The 19,669-nt window shown below is 40.6% G+C and overlaps 1 protein-coding gene across 2 annotated transcripts in view; it reads left to right on the top strand.

Annotated features, from left to right (window-relative positions):
* The window catches only part of LOC113143157 (T-lymphoma invasion and metastasis-inducing protein 1-like), a 48,477-nt gene that overhangs the window by 4,237 nt on the left and 24,571 nt on the right, over nt 1-19,669 (top strand). For both annotated transcript variants that reach the window (XM_026328631.1, XM_026328630.1), the window contains exons 2-9: nt 10,383-10,488; nt 10,966-11,621; nt 12,559-12,845; nt 13,796-14,068; nt 14,179-14,410; nt 15,227-15,399; nt 16,011-16,235; nt 17,652-17,837. In XM_026328631.1, the coding sequence (XP_026184416.1) occupies nt 10,973-11,621; nt 12,559-12,845; nt 13,796-14,068; nt 14,179-14,410; nt 15,227-15,399; nt 16,011-16,235; nt 17,652-17,837 (2,025 nt within the window). In that variant the 5' untranslated portion in view covers nt 10,383-10,488; nt 10,966-10,972. The remainder of the gene's footprint in view (nt 1-10,382; nt 10,489-10,965; nt 11,622-12,558; nt 12,846-13,795; nt 14,069-14,178; nt 14,411-15,226; nt 15,400-16,010; nt 16,236-17,651; nt 17,838-19,669) is intronic.

Here is a 19,669-nt window from a genome sequence, read left to right as displayed (position 1 = left end):
ATTCTTTATGCACAAGTTGAAAATACACAGAAAACACATAGATGACATGCTTTTATTTTAAACGCTGACATTTTATGACAAGGATTTAGAGAATATGTCTGTTTTATTATTTTTATGCATGTGTGTGAGTGTGTCTGTATTATGGGATATTGGGCTTTGGCATGAGCTTCTGAAAATATGAGAAGTGCAAGATGAGAGAGGCGGAATGAATCATCATGAACATTATGTCACACTGACGTGCTTGCTTTTGTTCATCTGTAATGTCACTTATCTGGTTGTGCAGGACTCTAAGAGTTGTTTTCTGGGGTGTGCATAACATCAGGTGGAGGACATTTTTTTTGTGCCAGACTCCTCAACATCAACCCCCTGATGAGAAGAACAAGACGTAAAAGGAGCAGGAAAAGCAGGATGGGGTGTCTCTAATTTGAGAAGGGGTTGAGACGGGGGAGGGGTGTCTTCATGCTGACATGAGCTGGCATGTTCCCTCATTCATTTCCTCCCTTTTGTCTGTTCTATGTCTGCTGATGGACTGGGAGTTTCTTCCTTCCTTCCTTTGCTCCCTCTCTCTTGCTCTCTTTTGCTTTGTTTCTTTCTTTCTGTTTCCTGAACCATCCTCCCTCCTTCCTTCCTCTCTTGGTGTGACAGCATTTCCATCCCTGTCATGTCGTCCCATTATCTCTGATCAGTGTTCCAGTCTGCACATCAGCTCGGGCTGCAAGCTGATATTGTGTAAATGCATGTATATTATATGTTTTCGTGTGTGTGTGTGTGTGTGTGTGTGTGTATGCATCTACATCTCATTTGATATAGTTAAATCCTGAGATTTTTCTAGTGACCTCAATACAAATGAATTGCCCAAGAAAAAAGGTGAATGTGTATGTTTTTGTTTACTGAGTGATCAAGTAATGTGAGCAAGGTGATATTTCTCATTTATCTCAAAGAAAAAACATTTGCTATTAAAATGAATGGTGGAAAAGGTCAAGAGTTTTAGGCAAGACATGTTACCTGAGCAGGAAGCTTCTGTAAAAGACTTGAGAGAGAGAGGAAATACATTTATGTGTGAAGTGCTGAGTAGGGATTTAAGGGAGGAATCACTTTGAGACTGCAAAGAGTGTCTTCAAAGATGGTGTTTATGCTGTGTTTGCGCTGGGGAGATTTTGCTGCCCTGGGATCTCCTTTTTATCTCAGTTTGGACATTTTTACACCCCATACTTTGTGTACATGTGTGCTTGTGTATTTTGAGTGTATTTTCTGCGACTGTGTGTTTAAAGCAGAGGAAACGGGGCACTTAGCCTCTCGTCGCCCCCTTCACTCCATCTTTCCCTTCAGCCCCCAACTCCACATTAGAGCCAGCAAACGACTCACTGCTCATCACATAGTCACACTTCATGTTCCTGCTTGTTGACCTGGAAGTGATACAGTGGGATCGTACAAGGCAAGTCTCAAAAGCCTATGTGTGCATTTGTAAGTGTGCATATGAAAATATGAATGTGAATATGTGTGTGTCTGGGAGTGACAAAAGCAAAGATAAAGCCTCACAACCAGAGCTGCATGGATTTTTTTTGTTCCTTACTGAGTTTCTTTGAGGATAGAAACCCTATGGTGAATGCTATATAAGGCTTCTATTAGACTCTGTTTTTATTGTTGTCCTGTGGTGTGTTAGCTTTTAGGCATGTGAATGTGTCTGCATGTCTTTGTGTGTGTGGTCAGATTGCCTTTGTCCTCTCCCCTCAGGCCTGCACTCAGATGTCAGTGAGTCGTGTGGAGCTTATACAGGTCACTAATGCACTGTAAGGGGAGGCTCTATTCACCGTGACCGCTCAGAGCCTAAACAATAACCCCTAACTCGAGTCCGCACAGAACTCGACTCCCAGGAAATGGACCCACTGACCTAGATCCAAGCCTGTCCACTGAAGACACGCCACACTGCTGACCTGTTTGTTGACATCTTGTTCTCTCAGTGATAGTGATGTTTTTACGGGAAGACATAATTTAAAAGTGGGCTGATATTCTACAGGATAATAATTTGAGAGAAGCTAAGGCTATCTGTAATGTTCTTTACTAGTGATGATGCTTTGGATAAAACAAGATATTTATATAAAGTGTAGTACACTACAGAAAATTTTTTTTTCTCACATTTTCTTGTCTAAATGATAATAATCATTTAATCAAAAAGAATAGAAAAGACAGATTGATCAGAAACTCAATCATTACTTTCTGTTCTAATGAGTTTTGTTTGTTTTATTCTAGATCTAAGCTCAATCCCTGTGTGGGAAACTGACCTACACATATTGTGTGTTAAGATTACTGCAGTGGTTTGTTGTCATTGAAATTTGTAGAATACTGATGCAAATTTCTGGGCGTTGGTTCTCTTGAATTCCCTAAACCTCTCACACCCTACTGTGTGTACGGATGTTTGTGTGCGCATGAGTGTGTGTGTGTGTGTGTGTGTGTGTGTGTGTGAGATGCACGATTGCAGAAGTAAGAGAAAAGAAGATTTATTTATGGTAATGACACGCTATTTGGTTTAAACTGTAGGTTTACTGTAAATAAACAGCTGTGTATTATTATATTATTAGATATAAATTATCCACAGGGTATCAAAATTTTGTGTAACTCAGGACTTTACCATATTGTTTTGGTGGTCTGTGTTTTCCTTGTAAGCTTGATAGACAGAGCCCCACACAGTGAGTTGCTGTTTGTCACATTCTTGCTGAACAGTTCTTACCACCATGCCTCACTGCAGAACATTGTTTTCTGTCTCTTCCTCAGAGGGGTATTTTGTTTGTAAGTGCTGCTGTTGACTCAGGTGCAGGGATGCACTAAGATAACTTCCCCTTCCACCTCGCACCTTCCCCATCCCCCTCCCTCTCCCACCAATCCTTCTGGGTGTTTCCCGTTCTTCTGCCGCTACGTCTTTCTTAATATTACTGTACCTGCCTCCTCACCGTCGTCATATTTATACTGTTATTTTGCCCCTGTGTGTCTTTCTATATTTCCTCCTCCACTTTTTCTTACCTGTCATTGTGCAGTCATGCTAAAGCCTCTCTGGCTCCTTGGTAATTATTAGGGGAGTCCTACAGAGGTTTTGCAGAGCCTCAGCAGTTTTCTTAATTAATAAAGTGATATCAGTTTTGCTTTGTGGTTTTTAACTGCCCTTGCATTACTCTAACAATTTGACTAAAATCAGAGGAAGAGAATATCTACATAATACATATGGGCAGTATTTAAGCCTCAATCATGTTGCACAGATTTTGGAATCAGAATAAACATATAACTCCATTAACACATCCAGGTTAATAGTTGTTTTCTGAATTTACTCTTGGCAATTCTACATCATGGGTTGTTTTTATTCTATTTAGTCTAAATAGGTGTTCTAATGAATTATTGCACATATAGTGTACTACAATACAGAAACTATATGTCTTCTCTCTCTTATTGACCATGTGACACAAACACGCAGTACACACACGGACAATAACCTATTTAGTAATTCTCTCCCGATAGTGTCATATTGTTAGTGACAACAAATCGGGCCTGTTCACACCTGCCCTACTTTGAACTGGCACAACATCCATCTTTATCAACCTCTGAGGACCTATCAGCACCACTCCACCTATTTACCTCTCATGTCCCCTTCCACCTCAGGACACATCATTTGTCTGTCTACCTGTGGCCTAACACTCAATTCCACCAGCTCCCCACTGCTCTAACAACCTCTCATCCCCCTTTCAGCGCCATCATGTTTTTTTTTTCTAGACCCTCCTGCCACTCTCATCCCAGCCCCCCAGTCTCAACCTCCCACCTCAATCAGTCTACCTTTGCCTGAAACCCTCTTATCCCTCTCTCTCGCCCGCTCATCCAACCTGTTATTTCCCTGTCTCTCCAGACTGCACAGAGCGGAATAGGAAGTATTACCTGCCAATTTGGCTCCATTCACCCCTGTCTGTGTTTGTCTGAGGGCGTCTATGTCTGGATTTGTGGTGATGGCAGGGTTTACCTGATATGGATTTTAAAGACAATATTTGATGGTGAAATTAATAATGTATAAATTTGGCCATTCTTTTTAAACCATGCACCTCATTTTCTACAAGACTGAATCAGTTTTATCTACATGCACAGGTTTTACTGAAATGTTAGCAGCAGTTAATTGATAAGTTTGCCATAGTTTTTGTATCGTTCCAGTTCACATATTTGCACTGATAAACTACCAAGGAAATCTTAATATAAGAATTACATGGACACTGACTCGAGAATAGCTGCTATAAAACCTGGTCAATCTGGTATATTTTAAAGAAATTCAAATATGCTGCCACGTCAGCACAGTACTCACCTTCTTTTTTAACATTATTTTATTTGTGCACGCTCAGCCGCTCCCCCTCCAGGCTGCCTAGCCCTACAGGGTTTCTACAGTTACCAGCTAAATCTGGAGCACAGTCAACTTCTTGTCCCACTCCTCCTTGATAATTAATGCAACGCTTCTTTTACTGCCTCTCACATATTTGTAATTTACAAATTACCAAGTGAATATTCAGTTGATTGGTTTTGATGACTTGTCTCTGCAATCACTATTTCATCAGGACAAACAAGTGAGCGTTGATTGAGGAATAGCAAAAGAGGGAGTTGTCTTATTAACATTTAATAAAAATCATATAGGTTATCATTTATCAGTCAGCCTGCTATACCGTATAGTTATACTCTGTTAAGTCCAGGAAAGATTAAATTTAGGCCCACACTTGATTTCTTTCTGTCTCTCAGAACAAATGGAGTAATGCATTACTGACCATCCAGTACAAAACATTAAAACATACATCTTCAAAGATGATAATGGGAGGTTTAAATCTATGCAGCCTCCTGTCTTTTACTTCATACGTGGACTTGTGATTGCTGAGCCTGCATTCAGCAGCAGCAGCTACAAAGTGGAACGTCAAAAAGCTACATACAGTCATTGACTCTCACGGGCCTCTCACTCAATGGAGCACTTGTGGTGGAAGGATTTTTCCATAAAATATGGTAATCCCTGACTGCACCATGCTGCAGAGACAGTCCGCTGAAATCTGAGTTAAGGAGTGTGTAGCATAAGCTCCTAGAAAGATGAAGGGGCGTATTTAATGAGGTTAGTGACACTTGAGGAGGAACGTGTAGTGAAGTGGCTGACATTGACTTCCACTGCCCTTTATCTTTTTTATTTGATCCTCAATCTTTTTATCTGATTTATATGTACTATTTTGCAAATGTTATGTGTATATATATGTATCATTTTTCACTGTCTGGTACATGCTTTTTGACAAGAGCTGGCAGGGAATTTGCTTGTACTAGTATGATTAACACAATCATCTCCACTTCTCTGCAAGTTGATGACAAATAGAGGGGACCATAGTAAATGAATAGCAATCATCTTTTAATTTCCTCCCACTCCACTTTGTTCTGTCATTCTTATGCTTTGCACTCCTCTGTGGCCTCAAAATGAAAGCACTCTTCAGGAAGGAATTATAGTATGTCTCTCACCAGTTTAAAGAAATTAATGTTTGATTTAAGCACCAGCTAATACTCATGCTTGCGGGCACACTGTTTGTGTATGTACATGTGTGTGTTTAAGCTGAAAGAGGGGGGAGATGGTGCGTGTCTCGTCAGATCCCGAAAGGGTGAATACAAAGCTAATCTTCCTCTTTCAGGGAATTCTCCCAGTGATGTCTCAGACAGTGCTGTCTCAGAGGGACTGTGGGAGTGCAGTGGAGTGTGCACTCCCATCTCTACAATAGGATCTTTTCTGAGCATATCTGACTGTTATCTTAGCAATAGATATAGTTCCTTTTAAAATGTGAACAATTCACTCACGCAAATACACACACACACCTAGGTGTGTATGTGCATAGAGACATGCACTAACGGATGAGTCCTTGATCTTTATTTGTGTGTTTATCTTTCAGAGCAGGTTTGCTGAGCATAAACAACTACAAGGAATTCCCAGTCTATATGCATGCGTGTTTGCAGCTGTGCTTGTGTGTATTTCTGTGGGTGGATGCAGGTGTGTATGCAAAATCTCTGAGCGTGGAGGCCTCCTGATAACACCTTCTTCCAGATTTCCATGGTAATCTATTTTGACTTGCTTGGGCTGAAGTGTGCCCTATTCAGAATTCCTTTGTTTACCCCCCAGAGAGACTGCTAGCCTTTCTGGAAAGGGGTGGGGGGTGACTTTGCTCTCTGCCTTGAGGGAGGGGGTATGGTATGTGAAAAGTGCGGGAAAAGACCTAAGGGAGGGGTGAGTCCTGAGACTGCGTCATGTGTTTTGAGGCTTGATGGGGGGTGGTCATGGTTAAGAGTGCAGAGAGAGTTCAGAGAGGTTGGTCAAACCGAGAGCTTCTCTGGTTACAGCAGTGTCTAGACTGATCACTAGTTTCAGTGTCTCTTTTAGGTTTTATTATTTTCATTTGACCATTCACTGGGAATTACAAAGTCCCAAATGCTAATGAGGAAACACTGATACTGTCTTTATTTTTCAGTTCAAACAATAAAGGTTACCAGTAACCTCATTACTCATTAATTAGTCAGGTCAAAAACACAGTAAATGAGTCTGAGTATCACAAGAGATGGTGAAAGTGTCTGTTCTTTAAACCTCCACAGTTGTTAATTTGTAATAAGAAACTATATTTATTCAGTTAAACCTGTGTGGGACTCTTTTGAGAATGTCAGATCCTATAATGTATGATACACATTGACTGTACACTATGATGATGCAGTGCCAGGAATCTAGATAGGCTATTCTCACCTAACAGCCAAGACTGTTAACAGTTTTATTAGCAAATTTTCTAAAACAACACAAGGAAATGTGCAGGACACCCAGTGAGCACTTTTTAAAAGCAGAAAATGACCTGCTTTATTCATGGTTGGGATTCTGTTCACATAGTGTTTTTTCTCTATTTTCGGAAAGCAAAAGGTCATTTATTATTCATAATGGTTTTAAAATAAAGTTGCACATATTCCAGCAGTCAGTGCCACTTCTGTGCTCTTGTGTAAAAGTTATTGGATGGAATATGAAGACTGCATTTTTACATTGGTGAACAGTTTTGTAAAAGCAAGTACATTTGTAGTGGATTGTTGTTTTTTCGGAGGGAGAGATATAATAAAGGTGCTTAGTGTTTTCATAATCAGTGCTTAATTTCAGTAGTCACTCTGTGAAGAGCCTAGACAGTGTGATTGTTGACAATGACAGACTTAAAAAGCAGTGACAGGCTTTGTTGCCTTTTATTCGCTGTTCAGTGATGTATAGTAGTGCACGTCCATGCCATGTGTGGTTTGAGTCTGAAGACCTGAGCTGTGTGTCATGTAGGGCGGAGCTGTGAGACAGGTGCAGAGATGAAAAGATAGGCAAGGGGAAGTAGGGTGTGTCTGTTCCATGGCTGTTCTGACAGGCCTTTGGTATTTTTCCAAACGGTGTGAAAACATGTGTGTGAGTCAGTAAACCTGCTCACATTTCTCTTGGGATTGTGCAGGTGTATGAGACTAGAAGCATGTCTGCCTTTATTTCACTGTATTGTAGTGCACACTGCAAAAATCTACCTGCTTCTGTTCATCTCTGCTGAAGCTGAGAGTCTGAAGTATAGGTGTTGAGCATCTGTATAATGCAGCTGTGGCACTGTGGCAATCTACACCTTTTATTGAAACTGTTTGTATGGTAATTTTGGTTTCTGTATGGTGTCTGGAGCTGTTGTCCACCCCATTTATTTCATTGAGGTGATGCAAAATAACAGAAACACCTCTGTGTAATGCACTGCATTTAAACAGACTCCAAAATTATCATGCCATTGAATCAACACCTCTTTAAAATGGTTTCAACCAAACTGAACATTATCATCTTGATGAAAGTTGGATTTATTCCATGACCATTAGGTTTCATTAGTTTTAGTCAGGGGTACTTAACAAATTTCTAAGTGATTGAGGTTTGACAGTGCCAGAACAGTTGTTTCTCACAGAGTTAAGTTAAATTCCACATCCAGTCGCAGTGCAATTTTCAGCTCCATCTCTGTCTCTGAGTTTGTGGCCATTGTGGTTGACCAGAACACTTTCAGTAAATAAAAATCAAATATAGTTTAAAATGAAGCAAAAGGAGGTCATCTTTTTGGAGTTGTGTTTTTAGTGAGGCATTTAACCAGTATGCAGTTTTATTTTCATCAGATCATTCTTTGGCCCATCTCTGTGTGTTTGTGTGGTCGTCTGTGAGTGGGCATGTCTGCATGGTAATGATGCTTTGGCTGCTGTCGTGCAGACTATTGTGTTAATATACTCTCTCAACGTGCTAATATACTGCGAGAATGAGAACAGGAATGGGAGGCTGAAAGAAAGAGAGCGAATAATTATGTTTCCCCTTTTGTCTCAGCTCCCTCAATTAAGCCCAGAGAGAGGCAGCCAGAACATGTCTACTTATCCACTTAAAGCTCAGCGACAATAGGACCCCCCAGTTTCTCTCTATCTCTCCTTCTCAGCCTTCATTGCTTCCTTCCCCCTTTTTCTTGCTTTTCCATATCAAAATTCCAACAACAGTACAGTACCCTGGTATGTTTTTTATTCCTTCCCTTCCTAGTCTGTACTTTCCCTCCTCGTGTGTTTTGCCTCCAGCCTTGCCTCATCTCTCAGGTCCATGTGGGTTTTGCACAGAGCTCCCCCCACCCCCTGCCCTTGTTACCCCTTTTCTTCTCCAGTGCCTTGCTGCAGGGCACTGGGTCAGGAGAAACGACGAGACTAAACATTTTAGACTGCACACTGCCAGAGGAAAGACAGAGGTTTGATTTTCCCTGTGTTGTGTCAGACAGGATTATTTTGTTTGTTTGGCCTCTATATGTGTTTTTCACCTCCACTGTGCAGAAGTGAAAGCTGAACTGAATCACACAAAATGTGAATTACTGTATATGGCATAGTAGCAGCAATGTATGCTAATGTAACCAAGAGCTCTCGGAACTAAATGGTTGTACAAGTTTAATTATTACCAAATGAACAGCAGATTTTAAAGGGAAGCATGACTGACTCCAAAATTAATATCTATCACATGTCAAGCAATGAGTGTTGATAATAATATTTGTGTCTGTATTTGGGGGGTTGGTGTCCAGCATGTGGGCTTGGCTAAGTCCCATCAGACTGGATGGGATGGAAGACATATGAAGAAATAAAGACTGGAGTGTTAGGAAGCGGAAAAGGAAAGGAGGAGATATATCAAGGTTAAGTTTAGCTTATATAACTGCTTCCCACAGCTGGGATGAAAATGTGCTGCAGTGACCAAGTTTAAATACATGAACACACAGCAGTGGCAGGGTGCAAAGTCAGAGCTCACAACTGAAACAACACAGTGTGTGTGTTTTTCATGCATTTTCTGACTATCGACTTTCATACCCTTTCTACTTCTCCTTTTCTGAACTCTCATTTCTGTCTTTTCCGAGAACTTTTTCACGGTTGAGTTTTCATATTTCTGCCCCAGTAATAAAAAAACAACAGATGTAATGAAAAACAAGCAAATGTCCAGTTAAGATTACTCACCACAACTGAAGCATCTAAACAGAACTTTGAATAAGGTAAATACTTTATGTAAGCTGCCTCATTCTACATACAAACTAAATTATCATCTGGATATGAACTGAAAATATGTGCAAATTTATCAAATCTGTGCACAAGCAAGCATACTTGTGTTTGCATACCTTCACAATATACCTAGCACATTATAGAAATCTTGGTCTAGTCTCAGCAGCTCAGAGCTGGTATTAGAGAAAATTAGGTCATGTTGGCAAGGATCATTTAGTTGGGTCTTAAGCAGAAAATCATATTCCATAGTTGCTTTCATTTCATTTTCTTTCATTTTACCAGCAGTGTATTTAAATGTGTGTGCGTGTGTGTGTGCGTGTGTGCATAAATCCCTTTGTATTCAGGCAAAAAAGGGGTGTTTCCCAAAATGTTTGTGTGCATGCTTATACATGCCTGTGTAGTTTTGGGCTGGCAATGTGTTTCAGGGTGCAGTTCAAAGAAAATGTAGTTATGGGTGAGTCTTTTTTTTCTCCCCTCTGGCTCAGACCAAAACTCTATGCTTTGTTTTAGATAATCAGTGAGATAGCATACAGTGTGCTTTTTGTTTGCCTGCAGTTTTTGATGCCTTTGAATTTAATTAACACCATTGTCTTTTCCCTTCCCATCCTATACAGGGACTCTCATACTATAGCATCCTTCTGTAGTGTGCTTTTAAAGATTTCCTTTTAACTGCTTTATGTAATAAACTTGGCATACCCTCCTGCTGTAGATTTAGAAATATCTTCCTCCTCTCGTCTCCTCTTTCATTTGATACATCAGGTCACTTGAAGTTGTGAGAAACACTCCTCTCTCTTGTTGTTCCTCTTGCTCAGGAGAAACCGGCACCACTGTTTGAGGATGTGTGGAGAATCATGCGGTCAGTCTAAGATGAAACGACACTGATGTTGAGATGCTTGTGATGTGGCTTCTTAACCACAGGTAGGCACAGGTTTTACACCTTGCTATCTCAGCACTACCCAACATTTCTGAATAATTTTATTTGCAGTAAGTTGTAAAATAAGTAAGTTTCTTCAAATAGTTTAGTTTCAGCCCTACCAAATAACATTATTATTTTTGTGATTCTCAATATGAGATTAATTTACTTGTTAAAACAGGTTTTTGCCACATTGGAGGAGGATATTTGTCAGTTTCTCTCTGTAGTTTGAGCCTACACTCAGAACCTGATGGTGTGGGTTTGATAATGTGTGACTCACAGGGACCAACTGATCTGACAGCAGTTGACTCAGCAGCTCCATGTGCTTATATAACAGAGAGCATGAGGTGAAGGCGGGTGCAGAGATAACCTTTTATCAACAGAATGAAGCTAAATACTGATTTTTGTGATGTAACTGTTCTGGCAGTATGGATAATACATAACTTCAATTTCTAAGTTGTGTATGTTTTCTCAATGTGCAGTTGAATCATGGGAAACACGGAGAGTCAGAATGGGGACAGTGGATTCTACGGTGATGTGACGGGTCATCTTTCCCGTAAGCACACATCCCGCTCACTCCGTCTTTCCAGCAAGCAGACAATCGCCCGCCGTTCCAGGCACTCTTCTTCAGTGAAACAGGAGCACAGAAACTCTGAAACATCAACTCGCTCCTCCAGCACTCCAAGCATCCCACAATCCTTAGCAGAGAACGGACTGGAGCCTTTCAACACAACAGATGAGTTTGAAGAGTTTGGCATCAACCCTCACTGGACACAGCGCGTAGCCATGACGATGAGGCCTGAGTCCTATCAACAAGATGACGAACTTTTGGCCACACCAACTCCTGAAACCTCAGAGGCAGACACTGTCGCTCAGGATGGAGGAGAAGACTGTACGGGGGATGGGGAGGGAGATATTGTTGGAGGTGAACATTACCTCCAGCGAGTGTCTGAGGGGTCCCGGGAAGGAGGGAGTTTTAAAAAGAAGCGGTCAAAGTCAGCTGACATGTGGAGAGACAACAGCCTGGAGTTCTCTCTGTCTGACCTGAGCCAGGAGCATCTGACCAGCACTGAGGAGATGATAGATGGAATAGAAGAAGAAGAGGAGGAGCAGTTTACATGTGCCAGAGGCAGCGCAGGTGAGGATGGTAAACACACATTCACACTAAAGCGTTCAAGCATTTCGGATCAACACAGGCATAAAGATGTCTAATTTGTTTGTTTGTTTACAGTTAGAGAATACATGTCCAATTCTCTCATTACATTATTCAGATAGATAAAGTATTTTATTAGTTCCCAAAAGAAATGTAGCTGTCAGTCACTGTTATTGTTGCCAACAGTGCTTATATTTTATATCTGCATGGCTATACACTACCAGTCAAAAGTTTTGACACACTCCATTGAATTGAATGAGAAAGTGTGTCCAAACTTTTGACTGGTACTGTACGTCAAATCTTGATGGACATATTTCACAGCTTGAATAGAAACAGTACATATTGAAGCATCTGAAGTTTTCCTCAGATTGCAGGTTTTGTTCAGAAAGAAACTCTGTAGCTCCCACGTGTATGGTGACTGATGCTTGAAAAAAAAAGTCTTTATATGTGTATACCAGTGCACGTGGTCAGGGGTGTTGATTTGATTCACATTACAGGTGATTGGGAAGAGTGTGGTGGAGAAAATTGCACAGGCACAAAAGTGATTTGAGAAGGTCTGATTGAACGTTAGCTGCCATCCATTAGTTGTCCTAGCTCTGTTGATCACAGGGTTGTTAGCTGAAATGGCCCCGTGCTGAAGCTGTTGGAGTTCAGTGTGTCTGCAGGCGGTAACTGGTAACACAACTGTTCAATCCCCAGGTGGTTGGTAATGCATGGGCTTGCTGCACATGCACATAGAGACATATAGATAGAAATAGATTCACAGAAGGCACAGATACACATGGAGAAGGTTACTTTCTATGTCAAAAGTAGCAAAGTTATCTGAAAGTAACAGACAGTAATCATGCTAAATTCACCTTGGTCTCACATACACACGTGAATACACACACTCTCCTGCAGTAACCACCTGTGTATGTTCCAGGCTCAGCTGAAAGGGCATCATCTCTGGACCATCTGTGCAGCCAGCAGAGTCCTAGCCTCAGGGGGGAGAGGAGCCGCTACTCTAAAAACCGGAGAGAAACTGTGTGCGATGGAGATGGGGAAGGAGAGGAGGGGTTGATGTCTCCAACAGAGGAGGATGCTGGTGGATATGGAGCATTCACACTCCCCTGCAGACGCTCTCACTGCCTGTCTGAGGGTTTGGAAGGGCTCGGCATCTCTGCAACACCATGCCCTGCTTTCCAGGGACGACGAGCACAAACTACCCAGGTTTGATCATATAATAAGTACTATGTATTTTATAGATGACGCTGTACTCTGATTAAAAGTCTAATACTTTGCTGTGCTATTTCTGGTAGTTCCTTTTTGAAATACAGACACACTAAATATAGAATGAGAGAGGACTTTGTTTACCAGTAGTATCCAGGAAGTCCAAGGGGTTCATAGACATGACAGAGGACACCAGTCAACCCAGCAATTAACATTTTGTTGACAACCAGAGACATTTCCTGTGTGTGCTCATGTTCTGGAGTTTTGCAGTTGTGTGTTTTATTTATGCACATTTAATTATGTGTGTATATTTGTGTAGTGGGGAATGGGATTACAAGGATTTAGATAGAAAGTTGCTTTGGGGTTAACTGTCCAGTGCTGGCAGGGTTTCTATTCCCCCTCCAGAAATTAAAGCATTAAACCTTGTCATTCATGCTTCATTCACTAACCACAAACACACGGGCCTGACATATATAAATATACACACAATGAAAATTTGAACATCATTTTTAAGACTTTCTGTATTTTTACGAAAGCAGGTTCATTCAAAGGGTAAAAGAGAAAGAAAGTCCCTGCAAAGTATCGCCAGGAAGCCAGTTAATAAGGGATTTAATAGACAAACACAAAACTACGTCATTAGAAAAAAAAATATTCACATGCTTTCTGTAATTTTATTGTGTCATTGGTAGAAAAAAGTTACCAAATAAAAGGGAGGTACTAAAATAATAAACCAGGCTTCAACACATTCCCAGAAGTATTAATTAATGGAGAACAGAGGATCATAAGTGCTTTTTATTTGTATTACTAGTTTTTTTTGGGCAGTTTTTTGCCTTTATTTGATAGGACAGTGGAGAGAGACAGGAAATATATATATATATATATATATATATACACTTTAATAATCCATTAGTAACTCATCTTTGTTTATATCCTGTATTTCTCGCTGACAGGACATCTCGGGTGTGCTCGGTGAGGGAAGTGAGTATGGTGACAGTGGCATCGATGGCGTCACTACGGAGATAGATGGCGATGGAGAGTTGGTGTCACGGCGCTGTAAGGCCATGTCGGCCTCTTTCTCACTGTACTCGGCTACTGAGAGCAGTGTTTTCAATGGCAGCGACAGTGGGAGCAGCAGTGCAGGAGGACTAGAAGGAAGAGGCGGTGAAGGAGCCAGGGGAGGAGTGTACGAGAATTTCCGGAAGGAACTGGAGAGTCAAGTCTGGGTTAGTTAATTTTTTTATATGGATGTGTATATATTTCTTTTAAGTACAGGTAATCATAGATTCATCATAAAGTATTTCTCATTCCTTTATTTCATTCACTCTCTTGTCAGGCACATCAAAGTCGAGACTGCACAGAGGAAGCGGGCTCTGCTGTGAGTGATGAGCAGAGTAGCAGCACACTCAGTGCTGCGTATCCATCGGACAGTCTGATGGGCTGTGCACAAGGCACAGTTAGGAAAGCAGGGGCTCTTGCTGTGAAGAACTTCTTGGTTCATAAGAAAAACAAGAAGGTGGAACCTGCAACAAGGCGCAAGTGGAAACACTACTGGGTTTCTCTGAAAGGTGTCTCTTTTCCCTCTGTTGAAAATTCGTTTTTTCTTTTTACCTGTATTTGATAGTTTTTAACACAGAACAACAAAAATTCAAAGGCAAGAGCTGTAGGTCTCCCACTAGATTCACACTGAAGATGTTGTGGTTACATGGTGTGCACCTGAGCACCTTCAATCTGTTATTTATGCTCCTGTAGCTGCATCAATTTATATATTTAGTCACCTAAAATATCCCTTAATTAATTATATAGAATTAAAAATTTAAAAACACCTTAACATGACCCTAACCTCTTTAGGCTCCTGTTAAAGTGTAATCACACCAGACCATGCCTTTTGTTGCCACCTTTACTGTCTTACCCTCTTTTGTATAGCCTCATATTTCCTCTCCTTGGCCTCATCACAATTTAATTTTATGGTGGAGTCCGTGTCTAATCCAATCTCGTCTTCTGAAATGCGTAAGATAAAGCATCTGCAGTTGCATTCCTGCCTGCCTCTTCTCCTCAGATCCATGTTTAAAAATAAATACATTTGATGGTTCCTACTATTCCTCCTGACCTCATATTACATTTTATTTGCAAAGTCTAAAAATGTAGACCTATGATTGTATTATTAGTTTGTTTAATTTAAGGGGTTAAGTACTTGTGTGAAAATGACACATTTAGTTGTTTTTTGTAGTTTTTGTTGCATTTCGGGGCACTTCCATAACATTGCCATTCACTGCTGAAACCATATTGTTTCCGTATTAATTTTAATTTAGTTCAGTTTTAATTAAATAAAACAAAATGGTAAATATAATGTGACATCATCTGTGTCTTCTGTGTTCTTAAAGGCTGCACCCTTTTCCTGTATGACTCAGATGGTCGTTCAGGTATTGACCATAACAGTGTTCCTAAACATGCATTGTGGGTGGAAAACAGCATTGTCCAGGCTGTCCCCGAACATCCCAAGAAAGACTTTGTCTTCTGTCTCAGCAACTCAGTGGGAGACGCTTTCCTCTTCCAGGTATGAGAGCCTTGGTTATTTAAAACAGCTGTGTGACCTAACAGCGGTTCTCTTTGTAAACAGAAGTCAATGGGAAATGTTTTAAATATTAACCCAAACAGTTTAGGCTTTAACAAGAGTAGTATGTCACTGTCAGAATACAATGGGTACCCACAGTTTATTAATGGTTTAATTTAATTTTTTCGACTACATGCAGTCAGCAGATTAGCAAGTGAGACAGAAATAGATGGCATACAAGTGCATGACATTTAGCCACGAGTGGGAGATAAGCCAGTCCTGTGTCCATGTGTTTGTTTTATATCTGACATGTTTAAAGGCCACACTGTCATACTGTCACAGTGATCCACCATGGTGACCATTGTGTAATATTAAAATGTGTCTATTTATATTCATTGCAGGCGTCCACAGTGACATTCACTAAATAAAAGGGAAGATGTGTAATAAAATGAAGATGAGATTATAGTGACTAATAGTTGGACTCATACCTCAGTTCTTTTAGCTGTCAGTTTTTTTTTTAATGTCTTTGACCCTTATTTGTGACCTGTTTTCTTTTAAATCCTTCACATATGTCACCATTTGTTTTCCTTTGTTTTTTTTTTCTTTCCTGCTAGACATCAGGCCAGACAGAACTGGAGAACTGGATCACGGCGATCCACTCTGCATGTGCCACTGCTCTCGCTCGGCAGCACCACAGGGAGGACACGGTGCGACTGCTGCGAACCGAGATCCGCAAGCTGGAGCAGAAGATCGACATGGATGAGAAGATGAAAAAGATGGGAGACATGCAGCTATCCACCGTCACTGACGCCAAGAAGAGGAAGACCATACTGGAGCAGGTATGAAGGCGAGTGAGTGGTCTTGTTGAGTGATGGAAGGGGACAAAGGGGAAACTGTGTAGTACGTGTCAAGATACATTATTTAAAGTGTTACATGCAGTAATTGCATACAAGATTAAAGAAAACCCAGAAGACTCAGGGGGACGTCTCAGTGTCAGAAAACATTTTTTCATATTATTTACATGTCATACTGTAGGTATATGTATGTATCTGTATGTGATGCTGATATGACCCAGGTTGGTAATCCCATACGTTGAGCACCCAGCTGAGTGTCTTTATCTTCCACCTGAATGAGTTAAGACTTTAAAGGGCTTTAAGGAGCTTTACAGATGCACATCTGTGTACTCTTGAACCACACCGATGCTCCATCCAAGCAATACATCATATTTACCGCATGGCGTCATCCTACCAAATGTTCTTAAGGAGTACTTGCCGTGACATATGTTTTCAAATATTTCGGCTGGTGCTCATTTATAAACACATGCAAGTGCAGCAGAATGCAGAATATTCAGAGCACATGTTGAAACACATGCAACACTTTCAGGTCAACCTGAAAATGCTGCTTTGAAACAAGCAGTTGAAATTTCAAAGCTGTTGTAGGATCAAGTTTGTTCACTTTGAATAGAACATAGCCTATAGCTTTATTCTTTTTCCATGCATGTCTGGAGCTGCTGCTGATTGCATGCAAGCATTGCAAGAGAGCTTAAGAAGGTGCTCGCTAACAATAGGCCTCCTTGTCTGAGCAAGTGTCTGTGTCTTTATATGCGTGTGTGGAAATTGGTTGATAGTCAATGAAACAAATATTCCATAAAAAGGCCCATGGAAGTGGTTAATTTGAACATTTCTGAGAAAATCCTGGGATTGGCTGTTATGGGATTAAAGCTTCAACCTTTTTACACTGACGTCTTTCAAGATGATTATCTGGGACCACATTAATCTAGAAAATGAGTTTACATAGGAACACAGACCTAGGATCTATGTTGAATTAAAAGACTCAAAAAAGGAGCAGGTGTATTATTTAGTATTAAGTCCTGAATTAAATTGGATAAAGACAGGAAACAGTGCAAGTTAAGTCTAGATTGTGTTCTATTGCAAGTGTGTGTCCCTGTGTTCCACCTCCTACGGCCCACCCTGTGATACATTGCACATTGCACAGTAGGTCGGGGACTGGTGGGGGTTGTGTTGGTGAGTAATATCTCTCTGCAGGGGCTTCAACACTCCCACATCTCACTCTTCCTGAAGGGAATGATCTTTCATGCACATTTTATCTTTTATCTTATCTCTTTACTCTTTATTACTGTTGTGATTTTTGCCAGCGGCCACTTTATGGATGAATCTGAATCTAATAATCAAAATTTGCTTATATTAAATAATCACAAATCGTTTTCACTGTTTTACATGTTTCCCTTTTCTCAGATCTTCTTGTGGGAGCAGAACCTGGAGCGGTTTCAGATGGATCTTTTCCGCTGTCGGTGCTACCTGGCAAGTTTGCAGGGCAGCGAGCCCCCCAACCCCAAACGCTTACTGGGCTTTGCTTCACGTCCCACTAAGGTGGCCATGGGACGACTGGGCATCTTCTCTGTTTCTTCCTTTCATGCACTGGTAGGATTACACACACATTCTTTAGCAGTCATTTCTGATTATCTATTCTCACAGCAACTTGCTGTAATTTTACTCTTAAATGTAATCCTTAATCCAAAGCTTAAACTCTGTCTCACATGTCCCTGCATGTACCAGTAGGCATTGCGTGAGAGGTTCCCAATTGCCCACCCTCAATACCAGCCCAGCTTGGAGAGTGGGTGTGTTCTGGCTGTTAGCATAAGCATCTTCTCACATGCGCCTACTGAAAACAAGAATTTTTGATTGCCTGACAAATGTGCTAACTAACAGTCACTGCATATAGCCTTAGGTTAAGGCATATTTTAAATGATCAAGCAAGTAGGAAGCAAGAAATGCAATGCTAATTGAACACCCTTATCTTAGCTTTACAAAATAGCCACTATATCAGCATTATTTTAGATATCCTCTGCAGCTTTCCTGAAGAAGCTTTGGCTTCTATTGGCACTGCTGGATAACTACACCAGAAATGAACCTGTCTTACACTGTGTCATTCTTTCAGTTGTACTGTGGACTCTGACAGTGTGACTGTCTAAAATGTGTGACAACCTGTAACACAATGTGTGACACCCAGCAAATGAAGTTTAAAATTGGTAGTAATGGGGTAGTTCCACAAGACTTAGGTACACACTATACAAAGAGTTTTCATTCAGAACATTCTTTTTTTACAAGATGAAAATGAAAATGAACTGCTCTCCCAACTCGTTCACCTCTGCCGGTGTTGAGTGATTAGCTCATTGTTCTGCATGTGGACGGGTTGTCAATTTCAGCACTCTAAGAATGTATAGAATGAAACACAACTATGGAATGATCTATATGCTGGTGTGTGTATCTTGTGTGCTCGGCCAAATATCATCCAGCAAACAAAGAACAGTGAAGAGGAAGAGGTGGACACAGTTTCTCAGTAGGACAGTTTCATACAAGCAGGCCATTGACTATACCAAACGCAGACAGATCACATCAAATGTTGACAGTGTATTTTGGTGAATAGTGGATCAATATGAACTCTGTTAGTAAGCTGCCAACCCTGAGGCACTTTCCCATAAACAGGCTTAACACTCTCTGCTCTCTTAAAGCCCCCCCTCCTTCTTCTGCCTACACCCCACTTCCTTTGTGTCAGTCTCTCTCTCCCTCTCACTGTCTTGCTTTTCATTTTTTTCTCTGCTGTTTTCCTTCACCCTTTCTTCCTTTCTGTCTCACCCCATGTCCATTTGTCTCATTTTCTTTTTGTCTACTTTCCCATTTTCTCCCAGATTTGAGATTTTATTAATGCATTAGTCCAACACTGCTATAATTGGACACAATTTTGATGCTGGTCATTTGTAGTAAATATAAAACTCTCGTTATCTCTGGTCATTATTAATGTTTGCAGTAAAATGACCTCTCACACACAGCTTATATAACAAAAGTCTTGAGGACAGTTTGATCTTGTATCATTGATCTGTTTGTGTCTCATGAACAGCACATACCAACTGTATAGTACATGCCTATACATACATGCAAAAACTTTATTACCTTAATGTCTGTCAAATGCTTAATACGTCCTAAATTTCAGAAGCTGTGTAGCAAATGCTAAACTGTACTCTGATCCACTTTCTAGGGAGTGGATCATTTAGATGGAAAGTAAGTCAAACGTAGTAACAGACATGGGTATTATCTACAAAAGAAAGACTTTTATTTCATTCTACATTCATATGACCAATGTGAATTACTCAAATACAGCATACGTTAACCTTGACCAGTTTCTCTAAAAATAACAATGTACGCATTAGGAAACTATATGAAATAAAGGTTTAAATACCCTGTTCGTTTGATTA

The sequence above is a fragment of the Mastacembelus armatus genome, chromosome 14 (genome assembly GCF_900324485.2).
Source record: "Mastacembelus armatus chromosome 14, fMasArm1.2, whole genome shotgun sequence".
NCBI classification, from domain to species: Eukaryota; Metazoa; Chordata; class Actinopteri; order Synbranchiformes; family Mastacembelidae; genus Mastacembelus; species Mastacembelus armatus.
The sequence above is the reverse complement of the archived record's forward strand: the minus strand, read 5'-3'. Positions and strand labels throughout refer to the sequence as shown.